The sequence below is a fragment of the Bufo bufo genome, chromosome 8 (genome assembly GCF_905171765.1).
Source record: "Bufo bufo chromosome 8, aBufBuf1.1, whole genome shotgun sequence".
NCBI classification, from domain to species: domain Eukaryota; kingdom Metazoa; phylum Chordata; class Amphibia; order Anura; family Bufonidae; genus Bufo; species Bufo bufo.
In genome coordinates, this window is record NC_053396.1 from 21,979,159 (window position 1) to 22,004,705 (window position 25,547).

The following is a 25,547-nucleotide window of genomic DNA, read 5'->3' on the forward strand; positions in this document are numbered from 1 at the left end:
TATGATAGTATTATGGCACCGTATGAGGTATTATTTTTGGATTTGTACGGCAGTATTGTAGCACTGTATGGGGGTATTATTTGGGCTTTGTATGGAAGTATTATGGCACTGTATAGGCCGGGTATTATTCGGATTTGTATGGCAGCATTATGGCACTGTATTGGGGTATTGTTTTGCCTTTGTATTGCAGTATTATGCACTGTATATGGGTTTTATTTTGATTTGTACGGCAGTATTGTAGCACTGTATAGGGGTATTATTTTGGCTTTGTATGGAAGTATTATGGCACTGTATGGGGGTATTATTTTGGCTTTGTATTGAAGTATTACAGCACTGTATAGGGGTATTATTCGGGTTTGTATGGCAGCATTATGGCACTGTATTGGGGTATTGTTTTGCCTTTGTATTGCAGTATTATGGCACTGTATATGGGTTTTATTTGGCTTTGTACGGCAGTATTATGGCACTAAATGGGGGTATTATTCTGGCTTTGTTTATCAGTCATATGCCACTGTATGGGGGTATTGTTTTAGATTTATATGACAGTCTTATGGCACTGTATGAGGGTATTATTTTTTGCTTTGTATAGCAGTATTATGGCACTGTATGGGGTATTGTTTTGAATTTATATTGCAGTCTTATGGCACTGTATGTATGAGGGTAATATTTTTGACTTTGGTAGCAATATGCCACTGTATGGGGGTATTATTTTGGCTTTGTATGGAAGTATTACGGCACTGTATGGGGGTATTATTTTGGTTTTGTTTGGAACTATATGGCACTGTCTGGGCCTCTGGGGGTATTATTTTGGCTTTATATGGAACTATTATGGCGCTGTATGGAGGTATTATTGTGGCATTGTATAGCAGTATTATGGCACTGTATGGTGGTATTATTGTGGCTTTGTATGGCAGCATTATGACTCTGTAGAGGGGTATTATTTTGGCATTATATGGCAGTATAACAGCATTTTATGGGGGTATTATTTTTCTCTTTATGGCACTGCATGACGGTATTATTTGAGCACTGTATGGTAGTTTGATTTGGCACCTGAGCGTGCTGATAAGTCATTACCCTACCTCTAACCTTATTTGCCATGAGATAGAACGCACACTTCTAAAATTAGTCCACCCAATAAATCTGTCATATCGCAATTCTGTTTTCTATAGATGAAAGGAAGCCCAATACTGGAATCCTCACGTCACCTCCATCAGAGCGCAGTTTCAGCATAGACAACCATGAAAACACCGCTTCTTGGGTGTAGCAACATGGCCGAACCGAGGCTTGACCCTGAGCGGCAGCCGTCCTGGAAAGACACGCGTCCCTATTGGTTAAATAAACAGCCAATCACTGGCGAGCCACGTTCTTCTCAACCAATCACGTTCTGAGAAAACTCGTAGGCGACACCTTTCGGGACAGCGAATACTTCCGGATATGTTACGGGTGGGAAGCTGTCGCCGGACCATAATATCGTGATATAACGGGATATAACAGTGAGCGGAGGTGAGTGTCCTGCTGTCAGCTTTGGCCTGAGACTGCCTTGTCGTCCTCGAGTCCCAGCATATGGCAGTGACTTGGCAGGCATGTTGGCACTTGTAGTTCCATGGCAGGGACTGTGCGTGTGTTCGGAAACCTTGGTTGTGTCAGGTTGGGAAATGTCTAAAATGACTGCAGAAGCTTGGCCTGTTACCATAGCAACCATATAATCCCTGCTAGGCTGTCTATATATAGCTTTGTCACGTGCTTAAAGGGGTTCTCCACTTAAACTGTTTATAGGAATACATTATTTTCTTCACTTGGTCCTTTGGTAAAACTAGTTGACCTCAGTAATCTGGTTGCTAGTGATACGCAGCATGGCAACGACACACGGTTGCTAAGCAGTATGTCCCTAGCAACCAGGCTGGGAAGGCGAGAAGCAGCTTGGCAGCACTTGCGCCAAGTTATTTCCAGCCAAATAGATGTCATATTTTTTTTTTTTTTTTTTTTCTAATAAAAGTGGAAAATTCCTTTAAGTCTGACATATGGCATTGGTCATGTGACCTCTAAATGGCTGCTGGGTGTCACATGACCTATGCTGATCACATGACCGCTGTTACCTTTCATCTTGAGCCCATAGTGGTAAGTGGCATCTCCTCCATTGACTCCGCCAATGACCTTTAGCAGAATAGAGAGGGTTGGCACGGCAGTGGTGGCATCGCTCACCCGAGTCTGCATGCCCGTCTCTGTCCTCTTGGAATTGGTTAAAAAAAAAAAAAAGTCTTTAAAGGGGATGTCCAGGATTAGACCAAGATGGCTGATTTATTCCCAAAACAGCGCCCGGTACTGTAGTAGCTTGGCTCCATTGAAGTGAATGGGGCTGAGCTGTAATACCGCACACAACCTGTGGACAGGTGTGGTGCTGTTTTTGGAAGCGGCCATTTTTTTGTAGCCCTGGAGAAAAGCATGGCAGGCTGTAGCAGCAGGACTCTGCTCAGTCCTCCCAGCAGTAGACAACGCCCGGGCACCTAGGCAGATTTTGCAGTAACCTGGCACATGCATGCTCTGTAGTAACCTGGGGGTGCATGTGCCGTGTAGTTGGCACAGTTGAGTATAAGGTAATGGGCGGTGATCTGTCTAACCTGAGAAAACTGCCCGGACGATAAGCGGCACGTGTCAACACACTGGGTCATGCCAGCCCTTCTGTACCATGGAGTGTGAACGCCATATGCCAGGACATGTGTCACCGCCGCCGGCTGTGTGTACAATACAGTGGCTTCAGATCTCTGAGATGACGTAACAGGGATAAATTATATATAATCTGCACATGGCTGTGGTCAGCAGCTGACTGAGAGGTTGGGTAGGCCGCCCCACCCAGACGTCGGTGCCGCCTGTTCTCATCCCATTTCTATGCTCATAATACAATTCCATAACGGGTATTTTTCCACGGCCAGTGTAACCATGTCTTCTCTAATGACCCTTTATGTGACACGTTGCCTGATGCACTTTTTAAGGCCGTGTTCACATGACGACATATACCTTAAAGTGTAACTGTCATGTTTTTATATAAAAAAAAAGCAGTTTTAGCACATGTTACTGCTGTTGGAGCATTATGCATAAAGAAATCATTAGTTTCTTCACTTACCACAGTTTCCCTTATTTATGGCTGTTTTAAAGGGGTTCTGCACTTTGTTTCAACTAGTGTGGGCGGGGCTAGGCTTCATTCAAGTGAACAGAGCTTAGCCCCGCCCACGCTAGTTGATACCAGTCGTGACGTCACTGGGCCAGCGGTAAACAGTGAGAAGGCCGCGGTGGTGCTGGAGCGCCGCTGCCTTCTCAAACAGCTGATCGGCGGGGGTCCCAGGTGTCGGACCCCCGCCGATCAGATGCTGATGATCTATTCAGAGGATAGAGCATCAGTTAAAAAAAAGTGCAGAACCCCTTTAGCCTTCTACAATATGAGGATCTTCTCAAGATGGCACCTCTGCCAGTTCTCTGAGGCCAAAACTGCTTTCCCTCACTTCCCATACACACTTGCTGTAGCCAGCAGCTCCCTGCCAGCCAATCAGAATGGATTACTGAGAGACACGCCTCCTTACTCTGAAGCCTCATGCAGGCCTGCAGTGTGAAGGACCGCCCCTCCGTATTCTGTTTATACTAAAGGGAAGACAGACAAGCCAAGGGAGCAGTAGAAAGGGACAGGGGACATTAATGAAAGCTGTTATTATAAGGTAATTACAGATCTTTTGGCAATCACTGACAGACTAACTCCGGTATACATGCCCAGCTCTAATAAACGAGCCAATAAAAAAATGACAGTTACACTTTAAAGGGGTTGTCTCATCTCAGACAATGGGGGTGTATCGCTAGGATATGCCCCCATTGTTTTAAAGGTGCTGGGGGACCCGCACCTATATTGAAAACGGAGCTCTGAAAGTGGTGGGGAGCGCACATCACATGCACAGCCGCCCTACATTCATTTCTATGGGTCTACCGAAAGTTTCCATTGGGCCCATGGTAGTGAATGGGAGTGGTGGCTGGTAATGCTCGGTGCGCTCCCATTAACTTCTATGGGGAGAGCGCTTGGGGAGTCCTGCAGCCACCATTTTGCAGGACTCTGTTCTCGATATAGGTGCTGGTCCTATATCGATATGACCCCATTTTCTGAGATGAGACAGCCCCCTTTAAGCACGTGCCTCAGATGAATGCCGTACAGTGGCATCCGGTACCATAGGGTTCCTTTGTGGGGGGGGGATCTTAAAATGTACTTGTGTTTGGACTCGCTCTGGTAGACAGGGTGTGCGGACGCAGTACAGAGGCAAATTACCAGTTCTTAAATCAAACTTCCGTGTTTATTCACACATAAAGCAGAAACAAAACGTCACTTTGCAGTCTTGGTGTTAGTTCACACACAATGGAAAGTCCACATAGCAAAAATCACCTTGTTGGCAGTTCTGCCTCCAGCAGTCCATAGCAGGCTTTCAGGGGGCCCCTTTCCCTTACAGATGGGTCTCAGCCCTCCAGCACAAGCCTCAGATCCCAGCACATACATCTCCTGAGCTCCACTGTCAGACTGAGGTAATCCTCCTCACCTGGCAGTGCTGGCTGGTTTTTAGGCCTGGCAAAACCCGGCCTGGAACATGGGGAGTAGTCACCCACCCAGCACTTTGACTACTCCCAGTAAGAGCCGTCCTGGATCAGCTATACAGCCATACTAAGTATTAAGGTGTCAAACAGCAACTGCTCCACTCCACCGAGGCCAGGAACCTTGGTGACACGTACCTATCATCCACGATGATTCCTTGTACCTTCTTACAGTACTGTACAATTATATATTTTTTTTTTTGCTGGGCTATACCCTGTTTAAAGGGGGTTTTCAAGGAGTGCAATATTGATGACGTATCCTGAGTAGAAGCCGTCACTATCCGTTTAGGGTTAAATTACATTTCATATAATGTATTTCAGTGGTCTAGCAACGCAACACGTTGCGACACAACAGTCGCAAAAAATCCAACCAAGTTGGATTTTCTCCAGTTTTCACGTCGCAACATGTCTCATTGCGACACCATGCTGGGCGGTGATCGGAACAAGGTGGCTGCTCAAATCATTGAGCAGGCACCTTGGCTCAATGCGCGGGGGGGTCCTGTGAAACCCCCCCCCCCCCCCCCCCCCCCGACCTGCGGTTTGCTGCTTTTTATGTTGCGGGCGGCGGTGCCATCGGTTCCCCGTGGGGCTGTAGGGGGGACCCGATGGCATGGAAGGCAGCGCGATGCCTTCCGGTGACGAGCCTGTGAGACACGCTGTAAGGAGGCAGCGGTGTTTACCGGCAAACATTTACTTTTCACCTTGAGACAAGAGCATAGAGTTAGATTTAACAACTACAACTGCCAGCATGCCCTGACAACCGTAAGTAGAGATGAGTGAATTTCCGCTTATGACATTGGTTCACACTTCGCTTGTTGGTAAAAGGTGAATTGCGTTACGGATTCCGTTACCACGAACCATAACGGAAACGGGACGGATCCGTTATGCAGCCCATAGACTCCTATTATAAAGGCATTCCGTCATAGAATTGCGTTATGGTCCGTGGTAACGGAATCCATAACGTAATTCACAGTTAACCGTCAAACGAAGCGTAAACGAATGTCAAAATATGAAATGCGCTCCTCTCTAGCCGTAAGCCACAGCCACAAGTCTCACAAAGAGAGAAGATTTCTGGACTATCAGCCAAAAGCCTTCCTGGCGCCACGTCGTGACCCTGGGACTGATGAGCATTTCCTTCCTCGGCCCCAGCGACAAGATCTTGCATATGACCGTGCTGGAGAGCGAGGAGGACGGCTCGCTGCAGGAGCAAGGAGGGTTAAGTGACGCGGGAGGTCTGATTTAATTTTGGCGTGTTTATTTTGGGGTGTGATCAAAGAGTGAAATTCGGTTTTGGGTTGTATGTTTTGCCACTTATCACACCCTAAATAGACCTGTAAGAGTATGTGGTCCCTAAACACTGGTAACACAGCGCCATCTAGTGGGAGACTGTCAGATTACCAGATCATTCCAGCGTTACTTGGTCATGAATGTCGGGTCATGATTTACGTGGAATCCATTGACTGTGTGTGTGACACCCAAGTTACGTGTTTCTCAGTAGAGGGTCTTTTTGATTCCTTTCATCCCCCAGATCATTAGGTGGCAGTCCCATTAACCCTGCATGTGCAATGCATGTAGTAATATCTTTTACACATGCGCTTCCTGTTTTCCAGATACGGCTAGAAGAGAAGAGCCCAGTGCACTAGGGCCGGACTTGTGCCTCTTCACTGAATTATGCGGTTAGCGGGTAAGTTCTCCAACTCTTAAAGGGGTTTTCCAGGTCCTCTATATATTAATGACCTGTCCTCAGGATAGGACTCGTCAGTATCTGATCGGTGAGGTTCGGGCTCCCTGCACCCCTGCCAATCAGCTGTATTCCAGTCAGAATTGCAACTTCTTCCCAGGCCAGCGACGTCACGTGGCTTAGGAGCAGCTCAGTCCCATTCAAGTGAATGGGGCTGAGCTGCAATACCAAGAACAGCCACAATACAATGTATGGCGCTGTGCTTGGTAAGGTGTGAGGAGACTGGAGCGCCGCAGTCCCTTCAGACAGCTGATCTGCAGGAGTGCTGGGAGTCGGACCCCCGCCGATCAGATGCTGATGACCTATCCTGAGGATAGGTCATCAATATAGAAGACTCCTTTAAAGGGTTATTGGCATCTTGTAAAGTGATGTCATATCGCTAGGATCTATGGGGGTCTGACCTCTGGGACCTCCATGATTCTGAAAATGAAAGGGCCACAGTGCTGATTTAGGTCTGCAGTTCCTGGCCCAGCCCCAGGCTCTTGCATTCACCCTTCATTTTCCGGATTGGTGGGGGTCCCCCGGGTCAGACCCCACCGATCATAACTTTATTTGATGGGAATGAGATGTCTGAGAGCTACATTGACTTCTCTCCCCTGACCACAGGTCCAGTGCGTATAATCGTGGTACTGCTCACCCTGGGCCTGACATGGATATTAGCGGGAATCCTCCTGGGAACACAGAATGGCTTCCCCCGTTTACAGCAGATTATGGGTGGTAAGTAAACCGTCATACGCCCCGTGCTGTGCCTCCCTCATCTCATAGACTCGTAAATGGTATTATATGCTCCATCGAAGCCACACTGCACTCTCCCCCCTCCCCCCAATGTATTGCCGCCCTGCTTGATATATTTGCCATGTTGTCTTAATTGTGCTCATTATCTGCAGGTTCCGATGTGATCAGTACGGCTGGTGAGTATTCGTGCCAGTGACTTCTACTAACTTCTTCTCACTGGAAACCTTAACCAATGATTCTCACTAACCATTCTAAATCCACACGCTAATCGTGAAGTTGCTGTGCACACAGCTGTATGCATGACACCATTTAAAGGGGTATCCCCATCTTAAAGTGCATCTGTCAGCAGTTTTGCACCTATGACACTGGCTGACCTTTTACATGTGCGCTTGGCAGCTGAAGGCATCTGTGTTGGTCCCATGTTCATATGTGCCTGCATTGCTGAGAAAAAGGGTGTTTTATTATATGTAAATGAGCTTCTAGGAGCAACGGGGGCGTTGCCATTACACCTAGAGGCTCTGCTCTCTCTGCAACTGCCGTGCCCTCTGCACTTTTGATTGACAGGTTCAGATAATGAAAATATCATACCTGGTCCAGTCAATCAAAGTGCAGTGGACGCGGCAGTTGCAGAGAGAGCAGAACCTCTAAGTGTAACGACAACGCCCCCGTTGCTCCTAGAGGCTCATTTGCATATATTAGAACATCATTTTTCTCAGCAATGCGGGCACATAGGAACATGGGACCAACACAGATGCCTTCAGCTGCCAAGCGCACATGTAACAGGTCAGCCGGTGTCATAGGTACAAATCTGCCGACAGATGCCCTTTAAATATATTCACAGGATATGCCATAAATGTATGATAAATGCGGCTCCTATCGGACCTGCAACCTGCATCCCCGACAACCGTCCTGCATGGGTCCGCATCCGTTCCGCAATTTGGCGGAGTGGGTGCCGACCCATTCATTTCAACGGGGCTGCAAAAGATGAGGACAGCACACTGTGTGCTGTCCGCATCCGTTGTTCCGTTCCGAGGTGCCGCAAAAAATATAGAGTATGTCCTATTCTTGTCCGCAATTGCGGAAGGCACACGGACGGCATCCATCTTTTGCGGATCCGCAATTTGCAGACCGCAAAGCACAGCATGGTCATCTGAATGCGCCCTAATGGAGAGGTGGGACCCACGTGTATCAGACATTCATATTATATCCTGTGGTGTGTGCGAGATGGGAATATCCCGCCTCCGATAAGAGCACACCTCTACTGAACGTACCAGACCGTCTACATGTTTATACCAAGACCTATGCATGATTAGTGAGCGCTAATCACATTTGAAGTGTCTGCATGGTCACCCATGGATAAAGTCTACCCTGCAAACTAAGGCTCATTTACCAACCACAGACCCAAATGACTGCTCCACTCAGACAGGCGGGAAGGCCGTCGTGCTTGTAGTCACTATCATTGGGTGCCACTTACCTGCCGTTGAGTTTCTGTCATTGTCACTGCTTGCTTTTTAGTTTGCTCCATTGGAATATACGGTAATATGATCAACAATGGCAGCAATTGATATTCTCAGCAGGTGGTCAGGTGCTGACCTGTCTCTTCCCCCATGCTTTACACTGTAGCTTTGCTTGCAGCCGGTGTCGGTGCAGAAAGTGCTGCGTTTTATTAAAGCAATGAGGTACCTACAGACAATAGAACCACAAGTGAGATATAGAAGAGGTTTTTCAGGTAGCAGCAGGCATACATAGTGGGGGTGTTATGGAGTTCCACTTTAACCTGTACTTCTGTACCCATCTATGTGATAAATTATACATTGGCACTGATTCTACAGTTCTATAATGTGCCATAACTCTCTCCTAAGTACACTGAGGGCAGAGAAAAAACTTTTTTTTGCAAGACCAGCGTAATTTTGTAATATGTCTCTATAGGGGTTGGAGCTCAGGATTGCAAATTGGGAGGTACCCCCCCCCTCCAAAAAAAAAATAATATATAAAAATCTGGGCACTGTAAGACCTGTGTGGTATGACTGGCAAGGGTTTTGTAAATATGAAGGTCTGCCAAAAGTTTCAAATAATGTAATAAATTATAAAACTCTGGCACCTGCAGCCACCACTAGGGGGAGCTCAGAGCATATGGATTTGTGGTAAATGTATGGTAAGATCTTCTATGCAGTGAGCGCTCCCTAGTGGTGGCAGCAGGAAAATACTCCTGTGTGTCATATATGAGGCCCAGGCCAGTTCTGTGCTGTGCCCCGTGGCAGTTGTATGCTCTGCCTCTATGGAAGGGAAGCCACTAACAGACTTAAAGGGGTTATGCCACCAAACACATTCTACCCTTTTCAAGCTAGCACCTGGATCTGAATAGTTTTGTAATCGCATGTAATAAAAAAAAAAAATACTGTATTTTTCGCTTTATAAGGCGCACCTAGGTTTTTGAGGAAGAAAATGAGAAAAAAAAAATATTTAAAGGTGTGCTTTTGGTGGGTTTTGAACTAATGGTGGATCTGTGGATGATGCATCGTCATGGAGGGGATCTGTGGATGATGCATCGTCATGGAGGGGATCTGTGGATGATGCATCGTCATGGAGGGGATCTGTGGATGATGCATCGTCATGGAGGGGATCTGTGGATGATGCATCGTCATGGAGGGGATCTGTGGATGATGCATCGTCATGGAGGGGATCTGTGGATGATGCATCGTCATGGAGGGGATCTGTGGATGATGCATCGTCATGGAGGGGATCTGTGGATGATGCATCGTCATGGAGGGGATCTGTGGATGATGCATCGTCATGGAGGGGATCTGTGGATGATGCATCGTCATGGAGGGGATCTGTGGGTGACACATATATAGCCTCTTATGCTGGTCCCCTCTGTCTTCTCATGTCCCTGTGTGAATAGTGACCCCCATTACACCAGGCCCTGCTCACAGCAGTCTTCATATGTAAAGTCTGTTTATTTAATGCTCAAGCAGGGGCTCTGGTTTGTTAAACTACCGTAATCGTCTGTAGTAGTACTCACTAACAAAGCGGCGGGCAGGCCGGCAGCGTAACGTCACTCACTCATTCACGCTCCTGCTCCGCCAGCTTCATTAATGAAGTGGAAGGAGCATGACTGAGTGAGTGACGTTACACTGCCGGCCTGGGGGGAAAAAGTGCGTGAGCAATTCAATAAAATGTATCTGTATAGCGCCACCTGCTGTTTGTTATTTTAATTTTCTTTCTTCTCCACCTCCATGAGGTGGTCGCAAGTGCTCAGTTTAAATCTTCAACTGTCACCAGCTTTATGTTGTTGCAGATACAGGGAAAGAGCTATAGTAGAAAGTGCACCACCACTAAGCTGTAAAAGGGAGAGTAAGGACACACCTCCTGAGCTGTGATAGGGAGAGAGCTGCAGCAGTAAGGACACACCTCCTGAGCTGTGATAGGGAGAGAGCTGCAGCAGTAAGGACACACCTCCTGAGCTGTGATAGGGAGAGAGCTGCAGCAGTAAGGACACACCTCCTGAGCTGTGATAGGGAGAGAGCTGCAGCAGTAAGGACACACCTCCTGAGCTGTGATAGGGAGAGAGCTGCAGCAGTAAGGACACACCTCCTGAGCTGTGATAGGGAGAGAGCTGCAGCAGTAAGGACTAGGGTTGTTGCGGGTATCGAAATTTCGATACCCAATCGATACTTTTGTCCCGGTATCGATACGATACCGGGATTTCCGTTTTTTCGATACTGGGCTGCGCTTCTGCGCAGTCTAGTATCTCTGAACATGAGCGCGCTGCTATCGGCGCGCTCATGTTCTCTCTCAGCAGCACGGGGAGAAGGAAGCTGTCCTCCCTCCCCCTGTGCTGCTGCCGCTGCCACCAATGAGAAGAGAGGGGCGGAGGAGGGGCGGCAATGAGAAGAGAGGGGCGGAGGAGGGGCGGCAATGAGAAGAGAGGGGGCGGAGGAGGGGCGGCAATGAGAAGAGAGGGGGTGGAGGAGGGGCGGCAATGAGAAGAGAGGGGCGGGCGCACTGCGCCCCCAATGATAGGATTACTATCGGAGCGATGGGAGGAGACATCAGCTTCACTAGTGGGCGTTCCTTTTCCCTGCGCTGCGATTGGACAGCGCTACAGCCAGGGAGAAGGAACGCCCACTAGTGAAGCTGATGTCTCCTCCCATCGCTCCGATAGTAATCAGCAGCATGTGGAGCAGGAGAGGAGACAGTAATGGGGCACTGCGGGCGAACGGAGCGGCGCCCAGGACTAAATGGTGAGTGCTGAGACATCGCTGGGCGCCGCTCTATGTGGCCTAATAGTGAAAGTCTGGACTCATATACAGTAGTCAGTCTTTAACACATACAGGAGGCGGGTGCCGGCAGCAGAATCGCATTGCCGGCACCCTGCCCCTGACAGGGAGCTGCGATCAGCGGCAGTTAACTGCCGCTGATCTGCTAGTACCCGCCTCCTGTATAAAGGGGTAAAATCATTGGTGGTGCAGTGTGCCCCCCCCCTCAATCCCCCCATCCCATTAAAATCATTGGTGGCACAGTGCGCCGGCCCCTCTCAACCCTCCAGTATTAAAATCATTGGTGGCAGTGGCCACAGGGACCTCTCCACTCCCCCTCATTGGTGGTGCAGTGGCAGCTTCTGATCGGAGCCCCAGCTGTGTAAGCCTGGGGCTCCGATCGGTTACCATGGCAGCCAAGAGGCTACAGAAGCCCTGGTTGCCATGGTAACATCCCTGATGCTGTGTGCACAAAGCACAGAGCAGCAGGGACAGTGTGGAGTCCTATTCACCCTGATAGAGATCTATCAGGGTGAATAGGAAAAGGGATGAAAGATCCCAGGTTCTAGCCCCTAAGGGGGGAAATAGTTATTAAATAAAAAGTTAAAAAAAAAAAAACACTAAAATATGAAGTATAAATCACCCCCCTTTTCCCAATTTCACATATAAAATATATAAATAAACATATTACATCGCCACGTCAGAAAAGTCCAAACTATTAAAATATTAAAAAAAAATCTAGGTGGTGAATGCCGGAACAGAAAAAATAAAATAAAAACTGCGCGATTCGCCATTTTTAAAAATGAGGAATGCACGTGGCTTTTTTTGTTTATTTTTTTCGCGTGGTATCGAATGGTATCGAGTATCGCAATACTTTTTCATGGTATCGAAACCGAATCAAAAATTTGGTATCGCAACAACTCTAGTAAGGACACACCTCCTGAGCTGTGATAGAAAGGTAGCTGCAGCAGAAAGGGCACACCTCCTGAGCTGTGATAGGGAGAGAGCTGCAGCAGTAAGGACACACCTCCTGAGCTGTGATAGGAAGGTAGCTGCAGCAGAAAGGGCACACCTCCTGAGCTGTGATAGGGAGAGAGCTGCAGCAGTAAGGACACACCTCCTGAGCTGTGATAGGAAGGGAGCTGCAGCAGAAAGGGCACACCTCCTGAGCTGTGATAGGGAGAGAGCTGCAGCAGTAAGGACACCTCCTGAGCTGTGATGGGGAGAGAGCTGCAGCAGTAAGGACACACCTCCTGAGCGGTGATAGGGAGAGAGCTGCAGCAGTAAGGAAACGCCTCCTGAGCTGTGATACGGAGGAAGCTGCTGCACAAAAGATATGTCCCCTCAGTTGTGATGGGGAGAGAGCTGCTGCAGAAAGGACACACTCGCGGAGCTGCTAGCTCGAAGAGAACAATTGGAGCAATGAAAGGGGAGATCTCAGGATCCATGTGAGGTACAGGGCTGGTTGTTAGAGACTGTCCTGTACTGTATGATGTCTGATTTTCATTTGTCAGATTAAGGGTGCATTCACACGTCAGTATTTTTACCTTTCCAGATAAACGTTCCTGTTTTTTTGCGGATCCGAAAATCTGGAGGACATGAGGATGCTTTTAGCATGTCATCCGCATTTTTGACGGATCCATTGACTAGAATGGGATGACGGAACGCAAAATCGGACAAATAGTAGGACAGGGTATATTTTTTTTCCAGGATCCGAATAACGGAACCAACAGAACGGAATCACGGAATCGGAGAGCACCATGAGTGCTGTCCGATTATTTGCGGATTCCATTGAAAATGAATGGATCCGCATAATGTTCCGTTTTTAATCGGAACGGATGCGGAACACCAAAACGGACGTATGAATGGACCCAAATAATGGTATAACTGGGGGCGTGGCCAGTAGCCGGCATCTAAGCACGCGTTTGAGCACAGCTCCGCTATCCTCACCGATCCTGTTCCATCCTGTCAAACTGCCGACTCCTGATACAGAGTGGACGGTGTGCAGATGAAGGAGAAGACCCCGAACACCGAATATGGGTCCCAACAAGGCGCAAACGGCCGCCGAGCGGCTAAAAGAATTCGCCCGGTCGGAGGCCCAAAATGGCGCCGCGGCTGTCACCCGCGGTCAGGCCGCCCAGCAGGTGGAAGCAGAAGAAAGCGCTGAGCCTGAATTTACCTTGAAAGCTGCCTACGAGCAGCTGCTAGTGGCGATATCCTCGTGCCAGTCCTCGCTCACAGGGAAGCTGGAGGAGGTGAGAGTGGATGTGAGCCTGCTCCGCCATGACATGCAGCAGCTGAGAGACCGGGTCAAGACTACTGAGGACCGCGTGTCTGCTCTGGAAGATCTGACCAGACCAATGGCGGGGAAAGTGCAGGAGGTGGAGCGCTCTGTGGGTCAGTGGCAGCAGAAATGTGATGACCTGGAAAACGGGTCTCGCCGCAACAATGTAAGGATCCTGGGCCTTCCGGAGAAAGCTGAGGGCCGCGATCCCGCTGCCTTCTTAGAATCCTGGTTCAGGGAACAATTTCCAGAGGCGCCTTTTTCTCCTGCATATGCTGTGGAGAGGGCGCATCGTGTCCCAGCCAGGTTTCCCCCACCTGGGGCTCCTCCAAGACCTCTGCTGGCGCGACTGCTAAACTGGAGAGACCGGGATCTCATCCTCAGCCAGGCCACGAGCAAGCAAGACATCAGACATGACAATGCACGTGTCTCCCTGTTCCCAGACTTCTCCGCTGACCTCCAGAAGAGAAGAGCCACATTCGTCGCGGTCAAACGCCGCCTCCGCGACCTAAATTTCCAGTACTCAATGGCGTACCCGGCGTGTCTCAGAGTGATAGACGGCGACAAATCTGTTTTCTTCAGTGATCCTAGAGAAGCCGAAGAATACTATCAGCAAGTATTATTTCCCCCTCTTTCCTGTTTTCAGTGGGCCATGGCTGTTGGCTCCTTGAGTCAGATGCTGATTTCTTGCAAGTCTTAATGTCATTCGTTTACCTAATGACCCATTTATTTGGTGACACTCAATCTTGCTGGACTTACAGGAGAGCTCCTTTAAGCGCGTGGGGGATATCTTCTCTTGCAATGCTGGACGCTTTGCCTATGTGATCCGCTGTTATTTACCAATGTGCTGAAGAGGGAGGGAGCACAACCTGCGTAGTCATTACATCTACCTACGCTACGCAGGTCCCCGAGTTATTGGCCATTATGTTAGTCGGTTTTAGCTCCGACCTTTTCACGTTGTCACTGTTAATGTTTTAAAACCTGTTCGTAATTGCTCAAGTATGGTTACCTCACTTCACAAAAGTAGCAAGGGAGACACGTCCGCATGGAGATCAGGTACCTGGATACCCAGGAAGTGTAATCTGGGTGAGTGTCTATGTCTCTGATGTACTGCTAGAGCACCCATGGCCTCCATGAGAGTGTTGTCATGGATGGTGAGGGGTCTGGGAGATACTAAAAAGAGGATTGCGGTATTCTCCCACATTCGTTCATTCAACCCACATATTGTAGGTCTTCAGGAAACCCATCTGACTCTGGAAACGGGTAACACACTTATTTAATGCTTATGGTAGTTCTCACTCCAGGGGGGGTCGCTCTGTTGGTCCATAAAAGCCTTAGGTGTGAGCTTCATGACTCGGTTGTGGATCCAGGAGGACAGTATATTTTTCTCCCCCTGCCTCTATCTCTCCCTTCTACAGGCAGTCACGGGCTTTGTGCTCGTTTACTCTGCATGGGGGACTTTAATCAGGTTATGAATGAGAACTTAGACAGATTTAGCAGTAGGGGCGACAGAGGTGGGTCAGGAGGGGATAGCACGGTTCTCGCTAGGATTTCTCAGGAGATGGGCTGGATAGACATGTGGAGAGCTAGGAATCCGCACACTAGGGAATACTCCTGCTTCACCCCAGCCAGAGGTGCCCTGTCTAGGATAGATTACATGTTCGGTAAGGCCACGATATATACTGACCTGGTTGAGATACATTCTGGGCCTCAGGGACCCTCTGATCATGCACCGGTTTTGGCAGAGCTAGCCATGACTGATTCTGCCGGTAAGGGCTGTAAAATGCGCCTACATCCGTTTTGGCTGTCTCTGTTCGGCTCGAACGACAGAATTCCAGACCAGTTGAAGATGTTCCTGGAGGTTCAGGGCGACTCAACTGACGCCTTGTTGCTTTGGGAAACCATAAAGGCATATCTCGGGGGGTGTCTCAAATCATCCATTTCCCACGTCAAGAGGGATTCGCAACGTAAAGAGAATGATCTGCATGCCAGCTGCAGGGAGGCCGAAAAGGCATTCACCGAGTCCCCCTCTGAGGAACGTAGAATTGAATGGCTCTCCAGAGGGAGAAGATACATGCTGCATTTGGAAGAAAAGGGCAAAAGGAAACTTTTCTTCCTTAAGCAACAATCGTTTGAAACAGGCAACCAGACCGGGAAATTGCTTGCGCACATTGCACGCAGCAACAATGTGGCTCCCCCAGTACTCCGCATACAGGATGCTGATGGGCATATGGCGAGTCGGTGGAAGACATATTAAAGAGCTTTCGCAATTTCTATGGGGACCTATATAATTCAGCTGTGGCATACTCAGGGCATGAGTTGGAGACATACCTCCGTGAGATGTCTCATCCTCGGCTAGATGACCTGGATAGAGGTCTTATGGAGGAGGATGTTAACGCGAGACATCACAGATCTCCCGTCAAGGAAAGCGCCTGGCCCGGATGGCATCCCAGTTGAGGTTTACTCTAGATATGCGGAAAACCTGGGTCCACGGCTATTGAATATGTACAGAGCCGCGGATCCTTGACGGATTCTATGTACGATGCCACTATTGTAGTGATTCTGAAGCCCGGCAAGGATCCGCTGGACTGTGGATCTTATCGCCCAATTTCCCTTTTGAACTTGGACTATAAAATCCTGACCAGGATTCTAGCTAATAGATTAAATAGGGTGATCACGTCAGTGATCCACACTGATCAATCGGGCTTTATGCCCGGCAGATCCACCTCTGACAATATAAGGAGAGCTCAGGTGGTAACGCAGATGGGTGCATCTGAGGAGGCAAGATGGGCCCTGGCCTCTTTAGATACTGCCAAAGCCTTCGACTCATTAGAATGGCCCTTCCTGTTGGCCGCACTTAGGAGCTTTGGCTTTGGTCCCAAATTCATTAAATGGATTGAAACGCTATACAAGAGCCCCACTGGTAATATCCAACTTAACGGTAGTCATTCTGACAAGTTTCCCCTGCATAGAGGCACGAGACAGGGTTGTCTATTGTTCGCGATAGCAATAGAGCATCTGGCTATTAGATTTAGACAGGATCAGGTATATGTGGGTGTAAGTGCGGGTGGTAGAGAGGACAGAATAGGATTATACGCGGATGACTTGATCTTCTTTATGTCGGACCCAGAGGTGACTCTTCCCAGAGCAATTGATATCATAGCGCGCTTCGGGCGGTACTCTGGTCTGTACATAAACTGGGCCAAGTCTGCCATCATGCCACTTTGGCCACACGACTGGCCCGCGCATCGCCACAATCTGCCTGTAGTCGATAGATTTAAATACCTAGGGGTAATAATTACAAAAGAGCCACATCTTTCTTATACCCTGAACATTGAACCCCTAGAATCTGTATTTCAGGAAAAGATGAAAACTTGGGGAGCCCTCCCATTGTCCACCATGGGGAGACTGAATCTAGTAAAGATGGTGCTGTTACCTAAGGGCCTATACCTGTCATCCCACGCTTGCACACCGGTACCCCAAGGATTTTTTAAGCGTATTCACGCTCTAATCGCCTCATTTGTTTGGGGCAAGGCCAGAAGGAAGCTCTCATTATCGGTCCTGCAGAGATCGAAGTTGCAGGGAGGTGCGTCCCTTCCAGATTTCTTTCTCTATTTTATAGCGAGTCAACTTAGATTCCTGAGGTGGTGGATCACGGACGCCTCAATGCCCAGTGCAGAGTTCTACATGATTATCTGCGTGTATCCACGCTGTGGCCTGTCCTTGAGGGCTCTGGCCTCCTCCCAATCCACAAACTAGCACATTAGGTCTGGCAGGCTTCTAAGTTAAATGTGCACAAAGACCTGCCTGATACAGTCCCCGTAGTATCTGAGTGGAGACGGCATGGTGTCCTGAGATCAGCTACGTTCATTCTCGCACTCTCTCTTCTTCAGATACCTCCAGCTGAGGCACTCATTACAGGCCCAATTCCAGGGTGCGAAAAGGAGCATATCTAACTACCCCGTCATTGGGGTTCTGAGGTCTCGGGGGCCAAGGGGCATCGTGTCAGTACTGTATACGCACTTGCTTAACTGTCGCATGACAGCGATCCCGTTGGCAGTTGAGGATAAGTGGAGGCTGTCAATACCCTCTTTGTCCCCTGAAGAATGGGAGGAGGCCTTGAAAACCCCGACTAAAGTGTCACCTTCGATAAATAACAAAATGGTGCAGCTGTTTATCCTTCACCGCAGCTACCTCACACCCACTAGACTTCACAAGACGGGAAGACTTACTCCTACTAGGTGTCACAGGTGCGATGCGGAGGGCGCTAACTTCTGGCATATGATGTGGGACTGCCAGATCATTCGCCAGTTCTGGACCTCATTGTTGGAGGACCCCGCAACCATGGTTCCTGTGACGTTACCTTTTTATGTCCCAAGCTTTGTGTATTGGGGGTTATAGACGAGGAGTCCTGGTCGCATTATCACCGAATTTTTCTTGGAGAGACGCTGTTTTTGGCCAGGAAGGCGATAGCCATGCGTTGGATGGGAGATTGACCCCCCTCAAGAGGGCAGTGGATCTCCCTAGTAAATCATGCAGTCTCCATGGAGAATATTGTCTATAAACACACAGGTTGTCCACATAAAGTCTGGGGAGATTGGTGCGCATCCCCGCTCACCCTGCATACTACACATATGTACTCGGCAATTGATGATCCTCCCTGACTCCCCAACTTATCAATAGTGAGCTCGCACCGTATATACGGCTGTAATTGATACGATGCCCCTTATGTATGTATTATGCATTTACAAACCGTTTACAATCCCAGCCATTATTATGTAACCTTCTACCTTTTATCATTGACCCCTGCGTGGGTTGTCACAATGTCTTGTATGTACCATGCTTGTGCTAATTTCCTTTAATAAAACGAGTTTAAAAAAAGAAAAAAATAATGGTATAACCCCTTTAAAGACATGTGGGGGCCGAATCGTCAGGTACACCGCTAAAACCCCCCCAAAATCTAGATGCTGTAGACCAAAGTACTAATCGTATAGTGGCTATCGCGGAGTGCAGATCTGCGTGACCACCTGAAGGTATACACAGGTGGTCGGTTTATGCTCCCGGCCTCATGTCATTTGTGCTGTGGTTGGCAGTTTCATAACTGACCCTTAGTGGCCCATTCTTCGATGTCATGTCTACACCCTTTGCCCGTCCGTGACCTCTGCTTGCTTTTTCTTTCCTCTCAGACCCACGGCCTAGGAAATATAAATGTGGCTTACCGCAGCCTTGTCCTGAAAAGCACTTTGCCTTCCGGGTAGTGAGCGGAGCAGCGAACGTCATTGGCCCGAAAATCTGCTTTGAAGATAAAATGTGAGTCGTGCCTGGAAGACTGTGGGTGTTGTAGTACCCATGATGCTGAGCAAGTATGCCAGATGGCATGAACGGGGCACGCAGAGTTTCCTCCCTTCAGTTACCGGCTCGCTTTCTGTTGCAGGGTGATGAGCAGCGTCCAGAACAACGTCGGCCGGGGACTGAATATTGCGCTAGTTAACGGTCAGTTGCCTGACGGATCTTGTTATACCAACCTTCAGATTTTCAGAATTCCCGTAGTCCATGGAGCAGTGCAAAGCTTCTATGGCTGCATCTCCTCATATGTTTGATACTCTTGAGGTCAGACTTTTCTGAATTTTGCTGTAGGGTCCTATAATGTCTGCTGATGTCCACCAACATATTCTTCATTTGCATTTCCAGGAGTGAATGGAGAACTCCTAGAGGCCAAGACGTTTGACATGTGGGATGGAGGCAAGTTCTGATGTGTACGGTTATACTGTGTGGTTGTAGCAGGGTTACACGGGCGGCACAAGCAACTGGTGCCTTACTGTTCACATCCAGTACGAATAGCATGAATGGGACGTGCAGGTCTGGAAATGCTAAGCTGGCCATACACATTAGATGGCGGGCCACAGCGTTTTCTCCCAACCTGAGCCCATACACATGTATAAATATATTACTGGATTTTTCACTTTATAAGACGCACCTAGAGGAGGAAAATAATAAAGACTTCCTCTTTTTTTTTTTTTTTTTTTTTTTATCAGACCTCAGATTAGACCCCAATCTTTATCAGACCTAAATTCATACCCCCCAATCTTATCAGACCTCTGATTGTAAACCTCCCCCCCCCCCCCCCCCCCAAATCTTATCAAACCTCTGGTTGGACCCCCCCCCCAATCTTATCAGACCTCTGATTGGACTCCCCCCCCCCCCCCCCCCCCCCCAATCTTATCAGACCTCTGATCTTCCCGGTCTTCTTCGGCACCACGATGGCTGTTGTGTCACCTCAGCCAATGGCATTTATCATGTAGAGAAAATTAATACAAGGCACTTACTAATGTGTTGTGATTAGAGATGAGCGAAGCGGCTTCGGATGCTACATCCGAAGTCGCTTCGCTAAAAAAATTCGTTAAAATGCTGTACGAAGATCCTTCTTTGTGTAGCAGTAGAATGTACTGTCTCTGATGAGGTGAAGTCCGTTATTCACGAAGTTGCGTGAGATTTCATCAAATAACTTCGGAAATGAATTATTACAGTGAAAAAAACCTTGCAACCGAACTCTGCTTCGGTTCCAAGGTACCACTTGGAACCGAAGCCGAGTTCGGTTCCAAGTTTTGAAGTGGTTTTTCACTGTAATAATCAATTACCGAAGTTATTCAACAAAGTCTCGCGCGACTTTGTGAATAATGGACTTCACCTCATTGGAGGCAGTATATTCTACTGCTGTACGGAGAAGGATATCTGTACAGCATTTTAACAAATTTTTTAGCGAATCGGCTTTGGATGTAGCATCCGAAGCTCGCTTTGTGGTGGCTGGGACCACGGGAGTGCGCATAGGCCTATAGTGTGCAAGCGCGACCACCACTGCTAGATTAGAGTGGTCGTAAACCTCCGGATATGAGCAATTTATAATGTGATGGAAAAATGAATCCAGCCAGCAAAGGAAGCAATATGGAGAATCACAATACATTAGTGAGTGCCTTGTATTAACTTTCTCTCCCTGATAAATGCCATTTGCTGAAGTGAGACGACCCCTTTAAGCTACCACTTGTGGATTATAAATAAGTTTGTGTTTTGATTACTTTCCATTTGTAAGATCTTTCTTGCTGTCAGGGAATATAAACTTTATTGTTTAAATGCAAAAGCTAAAAACCCATCCACACCTGCCTACAGCTGAGCGTTTACTACAACTGTGTCTGTACTAGACAGCCATTTCCAATGTGTTAATCTCTGTGGGTCCATGTACCCCTCTACCCCCAATGCACCTCGCCTAGTTATCATCTTTACAACATGGGTTTGGTCTTTTTTTTTTTTTTAATTCAGATGTATCCGAGCTTTTGAATTTCCTGCGTCCCATCCATGAAGGCACCTTGGTGATGTTGGCTTCTTACGATGATCCAGCCACAAAGTAAGTCACTGATCAGGCCACAAAGTTTCCCAAAATTTGTCTTTTCCGTGGTGTGCTCCATTCTTTGCTTCTTCCAGAATGAGTGAGGATGCCAGGAAGATGTTCAATGAGCTGGGAAGCTCTTCAGCAAAGGAGGTAGCCTTCAGAGATAGCTGGGTTTTCGTGGGAGCAAAAGGGGTTCAGGATAAGTCTCCATTTGAGCAGGTAAGTTTCCTTCTCCTTTGTGTGTTATAAAGTAGTATATAGTAATAGAAGTAAGGTTGAATGTCTCCGTCAGGCCCCGTTCACTATAATGCATGCAGCGATTTTTCTTCCAGCCGATTTTAGGCATATTTGCTGGATTGCGGCTGGATCTCTGCCGATCCCCATTACAGTTAATGGGGCTGGACAGGGGTATTCTCATCTGAGACAATGGGGGCATATCGCTAGGATATGTCCCCATTGTCTGATGGGTGCAGGTCCCACCGCTGGGACCTGCACCTATATCGAGAATGGAGCAGGGGAGGTGGTGGCCGAAGGACCCTGGGTTTCCCTGGGTCCGGCCACCACCAAGCTCCCTTCCCATAGATGTGAATGGGAGCGCATCACGCTTGTGCTGCCACAGCTTCCATTCATTTCTATGGGGCCGATGGCAACAGCTGAGCCAGCTCGGCTATTTTTGGCGGCCCCAAAGAAATGGGGGACGGCTGCACATGCACAGTGCGCCCTCTTGGGACTCTGTTCTCGGTGTAGGTGCAGCACCCAGAGGTGGACAATGGGGGGCCATACCCTAGCGATATGCCCCAATTGTCTGAGATGGGAAAACCCCTTAAAGCTTTTGGCAGTGCCGCAATACAGAGGGATCCAGCAGGCTGTTCCCTGCTGGTACAGCCTGCCGAATCTCTAGCGCTAATATGAAACTAGCCTTAGGTCACTATTTCCAACTTGATTGTTCTTAAAGGGAACCTGTCACCTGGATTTTGGGTATAGAGCTTAGGGCATGGGCTGCTAGATGGCCGCCAGCACATCCGCAATATCCATTCCCCATAGTGATTGTGTGGATCCGATCTGCTCCTGTTAGATTGTAGGAGCAGCATCGTTTATCCAGCGACTTCCCAAATGCGGCACTGCGGACCCGACATTTGACTAGCGCCGTCGCAAGACAGGTGATGCAGACTTAAGCTAATATTGGACGCGCAGTTAATCGTTGCTAACGAGCGTTTTCATGAATGCTCGTTAACGATGATCTGTCGGTGTAATACTGCCACCGATTTACCCGATGAGCGAACAAATGCTCGTTCATTGGGCAATTGGAATCTTTTAGCAGGTTTAAAAATCATCATTTGCCGGCGGCAGGTTGTGCTGTGTAATCGCGCTCTGCTGCCGGCAAATAATGATTTTAGTATGGGGATGAGTAATGACATTATACTGTGGAGGAGATCGCTGCATGTAATTTCACTGGTCTCCTCCACTGACGAGCAACGCTTCCTTCCCGACAATCGCCTGATCTGCACGTTTTACCCTTAGACATGGCCGTGATACCAACAGCCTGAAGAGGTGCCTGGTCCCCCGCCATTAGCATCGCTGCCATCTCTAAAAGGGTACAGGCTAGGTGAACTATTATATATATATTTTTTACTATATTGAGAGTTGTCTCCTTGTGTCTCAGCTGATAAAGAACAGTAAAGGCAGCAACAAGTATGAAGGCTGGCCTGAGGCCGTGGAGTTGGAGGGTTGTGTGCCCCAGCGTACGCTAGATGTCGAGTGAAAGAGTGGTGAAGACATCAACCCAAGCAGGACCTTGAGTGCGCTTGTGATGGATCGTGCAACTGACCCGATTTTCTCCATTTTTGTGATTTTATTATTTTTATTTTTTTCTGAGCTGTTGGCCATTCTTTGCCGACAGAAACTGCACCTTATCCAGATCTTACTGCTAGTCCTGTGTCCTCCTCCTCCTTCCAGTGCCTCCGGATGACCGTACATGTGAGGCGTGCAGTCTGCCTGATACGCGGCATGAAGAAACTAAACCTACCAAGCTGCAATCTGCAAAAAACTATTGTACATTTCCATGCATGTCTCGTCGTCGTTGGTCGTCGTTGCATGAGCAGCAGCAGATGAATTTTAGGGCTAAACCTCTGAAAGCACGACCGCGTGTTTCCGATGTCCTGCAACTGGATGTGCACGGACAGATTCCTCAGGAGACTCTGAAGCCATTTGAGGCCGGGGAGGGGAGCTAAGGGCTAGAACGGTCCTAAATTTCAAGACCTTCAGATTGGTTGAAGATGACGTCAAGGGAAACAGGATCCGAACCACACGTTCCCGTTTTTTTTTTCAATCAAGAGAGTGTATTTGGGTTTTCTGCTTGGAATAGTTGTTTTAATTAAAGGGGTTTTACTAAGATTGACACTTTATCACCTATCCACAGGACAGGTGGTGTCTGACCTCTGGGCTATCGCAAGAAAGGGGGTCCCGTGTCCCCTGTTTCAATGGAATGATGATTGAGGATGAGCAATGCCACTCAGATTCGATCTGCATCTCCGGCAGTCCCACCTGAGTGGAGTGTCAGCGCACATGCTGAAATGGGAGACTCCAAACTCTCCTTCTCTTGATTGGAGGCCCCAGCGGTCGGACCCCCTTTGCTCATCCACTTTTCCTGTGCATAGGTGACCCATCACTAGATCTGATGGCCCACCACTACTTCCTCCTCAATGGCGACAAAGTATTTTAAGAGGTCTATCAAAGGGTGGATATAATCTACTCTGATGTTCCAAGTTACAAGATAATTATAATTTATTTTAATATTAAACAGTCGGGGAGGTGGGAGGGCGGTATTAAATCGTGGTGATTTTACACCACACACCAAAAATATAGCCATGATCCAGAATGGAGGGCGAGGATCAGTAGCCTTCATCTACCATTATTCAGGGGGAGTGACGTATGGCTGCCCTGGTGTAAGACCTACCTCTTACATTAGGAATGGGTGCATGCACAGTGATTGCGAGTGCGTATGTAATGGAGTAGGGACAGATGAGGGCACGCCCAAGTGCTTTCTTCACGATGACGTTTTTTTAAACAGAGGATTTACCATAATGTCACGTGTACTTTCCATTAAATTGAATTTGTTTTTTATTCCAGCGCCTGTGTTTTTATTTAAAGTAGATGCTTATTCAGTATATATTAAAGGGCATCTGTCAGCAGTTTTGTACCTATGACACTGGCTGACCTGCTACATGTGCGCTCGGCAGCTGAAGGCATCTGTGTTGGTCCCATGTTCATATGTGTCCGCATTGCTGAGAATAATCATTTTTTTATATATACAAATGAGCCTTCAGGATCAACAAGGGCGTTCCCATTACACTTAGAGGCTCTGCTCTCTCTGCAACTGCCACGCCCTCTGCACTTTGACAGAGTCAGGCAGTGAAATCATCATCACACCTGGCTCTGTCAATCAGTGCAGAGCCTCTAGGTGTAACGGCAACACCCCCGTTGCTCCTAAAGGCTCATTTGCATATATTAAAAAATAATTATTCTCAGCGATGCCGGCACATATGAACATGGGACCAACACGGATCCCTTCAGCAGCCAAGCGCACATGTAACAGGTCAGCCAGTGTCATAGGTACAAAACTGCTGACAGATGCCCTTTTAAAGGGGATGTTCTGCTGCCCCCTAGTAATCGGTTGTGGGGTTGTCAACTCTTCTTGCTCAGGATAGGCCATCAACATCTGCTCAACGAGGGTCTGGCATCCCGCCAATCAGTTGTTTTTCAGTAGCTTTGACCGCGGAACTACTCTGCTTCATCCATTTATGTAGGGGATGGCGCTGGTAACTGCAACACTGCTCCCATTCCCTTCAGTGGGAGCAATGCTGTAGTAACCGGCACCGTCGACTATAGAATGGATGGAGCTGTGTAGTTCCAGCACCTGCCTCTGGAGGTACTGTTGAACAGCTGATTGGCAGGGCGCCGGACCCCCTGCCAATCTGGAACTGATGGCCTTTCCCAAGTATAGATCATCAATATAAAAGGACTGGAAAACCCCTTTCATCCCCCTCAAGTTCTGCCATAGGTAAAATGAGGCATTGCAGTTAAAGGGGTTGGCCTGTTCCCTATATTGATGACCTATCCTTAGGACTCCTACTCCCGGCACCCCCGCCAATCAGCTGTTTGAAGTGAACTGAACTCAGCGCTCATACGAGCGACGCGTTCTCTTCACTGTTTACCTGCTCACTGTCGTCATTAGAGCGACGAGGAGGAGCAATTACAGCTTCTCTGTCCCCATTCACTTCAATGGGAAGGAGAATTCATCAATATAGGAAACTGGCCCACTCCTTTTAATAAAGGGGTTGTCTCACTTCAGTAAGTGGCATTTATCATGTAGAGAAAGTTAATACAAGCCGCTTACTAATGTATTGTTGTTCTCCATATTGCTTCCTTCGCTGGCTGGATTCATTTTTCTATCACATTATACACTGCTCGTTTCCATGGTTACAGACCACCCTGCAATCCATCTGTGGGGGTCGTTCTTGCACA

At 48.2% G+C, this 25,547-nt stretch overlaps 1 protein-coding gene across 1 annotated transcript; it reads left to right on the plus strand.

Annotated features, from left to right (window-relative positions):
- Window positions 1-1,396: 1,396 nt before the first annotated feature.
- FAM3A (FAM3 metabolism regulating signaling molecule A) lies at window positions 1,397-24,146 on the plus strand. The gene is made up of 10 exons (XM_040442043.1): window positions 1,397-1,503; window positions 6,231-6,304; window positions 6,968-7,078; window positions 7,249-7,272; window positions 18,826-18,949; window positions 19,074-19,132; window positions 19,331-19,381; window positions 20,954-21,038; window positions 21,116-21,242; window positions 22,687-24,146. Exons 2-10 carry the CDS (start codon window positions 6,292-6,294, stop codon window positions 22,783-22,785), a joined length of 693 nt encoding a protein of 230 aa, XP_040297977.1. The 5' UTR covers window positions 1,397-1,503; window positions 6,231-6,291; the 3' UTR covers window positions 22,786-24,146.
- The last annotated feature ends 1,401 nt before the right edge of the window (window positions 24,147-25,547 follow it).